This window comes from Orycteropus afer, unplaced genomic scaffold (genome assembly GCF_000298275.1).
Source record: "Orycteropus afer afer isolate SDZICR_OR568_19922 unplaced genomic scaffold, OryAfe1.0 scaffold00017, whole genome shotgun sequence".
NCBI lineage: Eukaryota > Metazoa > Chordata > Mammalia > Tubulidentata > Orycteropodidae > Orycteropus > Orycteropus afer.
The window spans coordinates 1,778,726-1,785,696 of record NW_006921604.1 but is presented as its reverse complement, the minus strand read 5'-3'; the positions used below and the strand labels follow the sequence as shown (position 1 = coordinate 1,785,696).

Sequence of the window (6,971 nt, the reverse complement as noted above, 5' to 3'; positions counted from 1 at the left end):
ATGTTACCAGAGCCGCCAAGGGAAACGCTAACACCGAGCAGGATTAAAAAAAAAAAAAAAAGGAAGGACTTTTATTATATGCTAGCATAGACTCAATGGATTCGCATCCAGAGACTGAGCCCCTAACAAAGGCCACATGGGGCCTTTATGGGATTCTTCTTCTGTGTTCGAGGTAAAATGGTGATTGGTTATTTGCAAAAAGATGCCAGCTAGCAGTTTTTACAGAAGCAAAAAGCAGCTAGCAGTTTTTACAGAAGCAAATAAACATGCTTGAGAGGAAGAGAGGAGGGGGAGTATGGGCAGAGAAGAAGGAAGGCGGAGCAGGGCTGAAAATTTTTCCATTCTATATACATGGTTTTTCAAGCCAGCCGGAGCCCGATGTCTCTGGCCTCACAAGTTGTTTCACTGCTCAACAGAACTTCCCTACTTAGGTTAAGCACAGGTTATATAATTCGTTGTTAATGCTTCTTAAATTCTCCTCTCTCACCTCAGAAAGACTTCTACTAACATTGCCTGATAAATCCGTCCTCTGGTGAGAAAAGTGATTCATAGATACAAAGGATCTTAAGGCTGAAAGTTCTCTTGCAGGCCCCTTCCCCTTTTCCATGGGAGGCTTTCCTTACATGCCCAATCCCACCCTCAGGCCTCCAGTCAGAAGACGGGAGATGGATATCGTGGAATGGCCACTGCTTGACGGTCCCAAGAACCAAAAAAACAAACTCACTGCCATCTAGTCGGTTCCGACTCATAGCGACCCCCAGTGGGTTTCCAAGGTTGCAAATCCTTACCAAAACTGACTGCTTCGTCTTTCTTTCACTGAGCGGATAGTGGGTTTGACAGTTCCAATAATGGGCATTCCGGACTCCAGAGTTGGGCAGAGAGAGCAGTCAGCCTAGTGACCACCAACATCTGCTTTTTCGTCTAAGTCACTACACTGTCAGGGTGTCGCCCCAGGGTCGTAATCAGCATCGGATCGGAAAGCAAACAGAATACAAGGAAATATTTGAAGAGCGCTCTTCTCAGTCCTAATTTTAGTAAGCGAATGAAACCCAAAGAGGTCACACGGTGAATTGGGAGTGGAACGGATGTCCACATTTATGTCTTTTACAGAAGCATGAGAGGGCCGTTTACGCTCTGGCCTGTACAGTTTTAAACCGGCCCCTTCACTCCAAGGTTTTAGTTCCAAGTCGACCCAGTAAACTAAGGACCAAGAGCGGACGGAACAAGAAGGAACTACATTTCCCAACAGGCCGCGGCCGCCGACCGTCCTACCGGGTACACGCAGAGCTAGGCGTGCAGGCGGACGGACACATGGAGCCCGGCAGCCAGTGGCGGAATCTTCCTAGCGGGCCTAACCTAAAGCACTTGACCGATCTCTACTACAGGATCCCGCAGGAGCAGCAAAAGCCAGCGTTGCAGGAGCTGACCAGGGCACATGTTGAGTCCTTTAACTACGCCGTGCGAGACGGGCTCAGCCATGCGGTACAGGTGAGCGCGGCGTCCTCCCAGCCTCGAGTTCCCCAGCGCCGCTTGCCATTACGAGATGAAGCTGGAGGCAGACTGAGAAGAGGGAGCAAAGGGGCTGGAAAAGGGAGGCGAGTCGGGGGTTGGTGAGTGAGGCGCTGGGGCTAGATGAGGCTGGAGCTCGGGGCAGGGCTGGGGTGAAAGAGACACGGAGTTTGGGATGGGGAGGATCCAGAGCGGCAGGGGCGGGAGTAGTGGGACACGTGCCAGGCCAGAGGTCCCAGAACAGTGGCTGGTAGGTCACCGTTTGATCCCAAATCCCGAGCTCTTTGAGCAGGCTAAGCTTAAATTCTCTGGGTACCCCGGAGACCAAAATAAATGCTGAACTGGACGCAGTTCTTTGTCTCGTGAGACTTGGAGCGGAGTCGAGTAGGGTGAGGTGTACGTATTCGTCGTTTTCCTGATTTACGTGGGATTGCGAACTGGTGTTTTGGAGAACAAATTTTGAGTGTTGTGAGGGTGAGGAAGTGACCCATTTGGGGTATGCTTCCCAACCATTCACAACGCTAACGCCTGTATGTTACTTGTAGACTTACCTCCAGAGGTTCTGAACCTAGTCGTAGATCAACTGAAGTGTCAGATCATCCTAAAGTTTTTTTTCTCTTAGACCTTTAAAGAGAGATACTACTGAGCACCTGCTCTGCATTAGGCAGGTGTTGAGGAAGATGTAAATGACTAATGGCGTAATGGTAAAGGCATTTGACTGCTAACCAAAAATCTGGCGGTTCAAACCCACCAGCCACTCCTTGGAAGAAGATTGGGCAATCTACTTCCGTAAGGATACCGCCTCCGAAACCCAAGGGGTCGTTATGAGCCCTATCCGACTCAACAGCAGTAGGTTGGTTTTTTTAAAAAAAGGCAAGTTATAATATATTATGCCCAAGAAATTAGGGCCTATGCTTGAGCAGAAAAGTGTAAAAAGTGTAATAGCTTTCTTCTGTAGCATATGCTTAACCAGAGTTTAGATGAGCATGGTGAGGGAAGATCTCTTTTGATGACCATTCTAGTGTCTCCTTGCACTAGGTTCTGTAAGGATGAGGATGAGTGCCCAGTATCATGGTGTAAGGAGGTGGAAGAAAGAGGACATGAAGGCGCTCAGTGCCAGTACTCTTGAGAACTGTTCTGGCAAGGTTTTGTGTAAAGAACTGTGGGGTGACATAGGAGCTGATCCAGATGTTTGAGAAAATTGATGAATTTAAGCAAAGAAGAGAGTGTCTCTCTCTAGGGAGTAAAGGAGCAGAGCCAACTTCCCAGTCTCTGATACTTGAACTCTATTTTGCAAATAATGTGGGTGTCATTAAGATTTCTTTGAAGATTAATGTTCCTAAAGCTGCTGCTGCTTTTTTTTTTTTTTTTTTAATTGTGCTTTGGGTGCAAATTCACATAGCAAGTTTGTTTTATGTTCAACAGTTCATTCACCCCTGGCTTCATGATTACCGTCCCCAACCTTAAGAAACTCTCCTCCTCTCCCCTCCACATGACCATCCCCTCTCCATAACCACCCCCTCCCCGTGCCCCTCTCATCCATGCATTCCTGTCGGTCCAGCCTTCCCTGTATGTGAATGCTGCCCTTCTGGTATCTCATAGCTGCTTGATCCAAGGGGTGCATCTTCCTAGAATAAAGATTTAGAGTTGATCCCTAGGACTAAATATAAAAATGGAAGTTGTCTTTGATAAATGGTCTTTCAGGAAAATGAATCACAAAGAGCACTAGCTGGTGTTGGGCCAGGTTTTACAATGAATATCTAGGGAATGAGAAGGTGTGAAAAAGGCAGGAATGTCAAGTATTTTAGAAGGGCTGAGGGTCAGAGAGCAGACCATGATGTATGTGAGAAGGCCTGGCACTCAAAACCTGTTGGCTCCTTGAGGATAGATAGTGATTGTATCTTAATTATTCTTATATCTCCATATCCAGCAGAGCACCTCACACTTGGGGACTCATAAACTGAACTTCCATGAGGGTGGAGGACCTCCTTTCTATTCTTGGCTCAGTTTTTGGCATTTTCATCCTTCTGACATTAAGGCTAGGAAGTTGTTCATACTTAATACATAGGCTAAATCAGTGGTGTGCTGATATCAGAACAGTGAAGCTACCTACAGAGATTGGTACAGAGAAGCAACTGTGGTGGGAGGGGAAAGAAGAGTGGTGCCCACCACCTTTCCCTTTGCGTGGCCCTGGCTGCCTTGGAATGACATGTACAAGCATCAGCCTTATGAATGGCATTTGGGTGACTGGTCCTAAATCAGAAGAATTTTTTCATACCCTCATCCCTTTCCAGCATTTCTATTATCTTGCTAGGCACAAGGTAAGACCAGAAAAGGCAGGCACTTGGTTCAGATTGAGAACAGAATGGTCAGTGTGATGCCTTCACAAGCCTCCCTTCGTTTCCTACTTAGGAGTGGAGGGCCAGGATTTGAGTTCTGCTATCCCTATAGAACCTGAAGTACCATCTCTTTTTTACTTTATTGTTCTGTTTTCTTCCTCTGCTTGTGCAGATGGCCAGGTCTTTCTCGCATGGAGTGGTTCGTGGGATCAAACTGCCGACCTTTCAGTTAGCAGCTGAGTGCTTAACCACTGTACCACTGGGTCTTCTTATAAATGGATTAGTCTTCCCTTATTATCCAGAGGACTTAACCATCACCTGGCATCAACATATATATGTTTTACTCTCTGTGTCTCACTAGGAAAGAGAAGAGACTAGGAGCTCCACAAAGACAGGAGATTTGTTCTATTCGCAACTGTATCCCTAGAGCCTAATGCTGATATCTGACATCTAGTAGGCATTCAAAAAAGACCTGTGTTAATGCACAATACTTTAAGGTACTTAGGTTATGAGTACACAAAATGTGTCATATTGGCATTAAAGGCATCAGTGTATGCAGAACATATGAGATTTGAAAGAGTCTTAGAAAGTGCCTTGGAAATGTAATTAATAGTGTGAATTGTATTTCAGGCTATCCCTCCCTTTGAATTTGCTTTCAAAGATGAACGTATCTCTCTTACCATTGTGGATGCTGTCATCAGTTCACCCACAGTTCCAAAAGGGAGCATCTGCAAAGAGCTCAAAGTTTATCCAGCAGAATGCCGGGGCCGGAGGAGTACCTATCGGGGAAGGCTGACAGTGAGTACCAGTGACAATGTATGGCTCTGACACTGCACTTCTTAAAGTATAAGACTGGTGCCCAATAAAGTTTATACCAGAATTCTATTTTCTTAATATTACCATCTAGGATATCCTATCTTCTAAATCTGAAGCATAAAATCCTGTAATTTGTGGTTTTCTTCTCATTGTTTTAAAATCCTCATTCGTTCTTGAAGATCTAGATATTTTCTTTTATTACATAATTTTTTCTGTCTCTTGTTTTCATTTAGGCTGATATCAGCTGGGCAGTGAATGGAATCTCAAAAGGAATCATTAAACAGTTTCTTGGCTATGTTCCTATCATGGTGAAGTCCAAGCTTTGCAACTTATACAACCTTCCTCCAAAAGCCCTCATCGAGCACCATGAGGAACCAGAGGTAATTGCAGGGAGGCATGGGACACAATAGAAAAGGCCTGGTTTGAGAGTGAGAAGACATGAAGCTTGTCACTGGCTGTCAGTTTTTTCCTCTGCTTTAATTTCTGGATAGGTAAAATGGCATACATACAGGGTTCAGAATGAAGATCAAATGACACAGTGTATGGAAAAGTGGCTCTGTGTGTAAAAAATATTGTTGTTTGGGGAAGGAACTGGAAGTTTTCCCTAGTTTTCTGAATGATTTATTAGAAAAACTCTTGTCTAAAATGTTCTGCTTTACTGACAGTAAGATTTGGTGAACATATGAGATAATCATATACCATTCCTTCAGCATTTCTTTCATCTATGCCAAGGTGTCCTTGCAGTAGAAGGAATCAAGATGCACAGGCTGCCCACAGGCGAGAGACCGTGTTATATAATGGGGAAGGGGTTTCAGTGTCAGAGGTGGGTTTGATCCCAGCTGTTCCACCTACCACTTGTGTAGTTTGGGGAAGTTTAATCTCCTTGAGCCTCAGTTTCCTCCTCTGAAAATGGAAATAATAGCAATCCCACTCTTTGTTCTGGGCATTAAATATTATGCTAATATAGTGGAGTGCCTAGCAGGATATGGTGGGCAATTGTTAAATAGTAGTTCTGTTTATTATAGAAATGTAATACTGACCAGGACTATTAAAACTATTTTCATATTAGAATGCAGTTGAAAGTAGATTGCAAGCCCAGGGAGAGGCAACTTGCCCTCATATAGAAAGACACACAAAGAACTAGGGAACTTACCTGGACATCTTCTAATGATTTGCTGAAACTAGACAGTCAGATGCATGTCATCTAATTTAAGTTAAAGGTTGGTGTCCCGGAGACTGACTTGTGGTTGCATGATCATGAGTCATACCAGGACCATCACAGCCTAATAGTCAATATCCCAGAACCAATCCTGCAACCCTTTTAAACCTGCAGTTATGTATGTACCCCAGTGATGGTCCTTTCCCCACTTCTGTAGTCCCACCTACGACGGTGACGCATTGACCTACGACCAGTCATAATCTTGAGACTGTTTCCTTTGTTCTCTATCATATATAGTGAACACCATGACTGATTCTGTAGATTCCATCAGCCTCAGTAATGGATACATGTTGATGTTTTCCCTCATCTGGATGATTGTCTTTGTCCTATTTAAGGCTTAATAAAAGGGTCTCTGTATTTAAAAAAAAAAATCCTATTTAGTTCATTCAGATTTCTGGTTTATAGAGTTTTGTGTAGAATCAAATGTTTTTAAAATTACTTGGGAAACCATACTTAGTCTGCAAGCAAAGTAATTAGACTTACTGTCTTCAGTCTTCTTTCTTCATTACTTCTTTAAATGTCATTTGAAGACTGAAGCCATTTTAGGAAGCAGAAAATCAGCTTAGGCCGAACCTGTCAATAGAGGAAAGTACCTGTGATTTACTTCCATCCTTCTTTCCCGTGTCCATAAAAAACAAAAACCTGTTGCTGGTGAGTCAGTGCCAACCCAGGGCAACACCATGTGTTACAGAGTAGTGGGAACTACTTCATATGGTTTTCTTGACAGTAATTTTTCTTTTTAGTGGAATTCCCTTCTCTTTGAATTTCAGCTTAGTTTATTTTTCTCCAAATTGTGATTTGGGTGAAAGTTTACAGAGCAAATTCATCTTCCATATAGTAGTTCACATAAACTTTGTCTTATGACATTGACTATAATTTCCCACAGTGCAACAGCTCTCCTCCCACTTCCTCCCCATAGCTACCTCTTCCATGTGGCCTTCGCTCCCATGCACTCCTGCCCCCAGAGCCGTCTCTATGTGCATATACAGCCTTTCTATTCTCCCATGATTGTTCTCTCCAAGGAATACATCTACCTAGTATAAATGTTCAGCTCATATGCCTGTCTTTTGTTTGGCTGGAAGCCACAG

The 6,971-nt window shown here is 44.0% G+C and overlaps 1 protein-coding gene across 1 annotated transcript in view; it reads left to right on the top strand.

The window, feature by feature from the left end:
- The first annotated feature begins 1,281 nt into the window (after window positions 1-1,281).
- The window catches only part of POLR1B (RNA polymerase I subunit B), a 29,888-nt gene continuing 24,198 nt past the window's right edge, over window positions 1,282-6,971 (top strand). Inside the window, exons 1-3 of the mRNA XM_007959406.2 lie at window positions 1,282-1,488; window positions 4,479-4,646; window positions 4,898-5,044. Of these exons, the coding sequence (XP_007957597.1) occupies window positions 1,312-1,488; window positions 4,479-4,646; window positions 4,898-5,044 (492 nt within the window). The 5' untranslated portion in view covers window positions 1,282-1,311. The remainder of the gene's footprint in view (window positions 1,489-4,478; window positions 4,647-4,897; window positions 5,045-6,971) is intronic.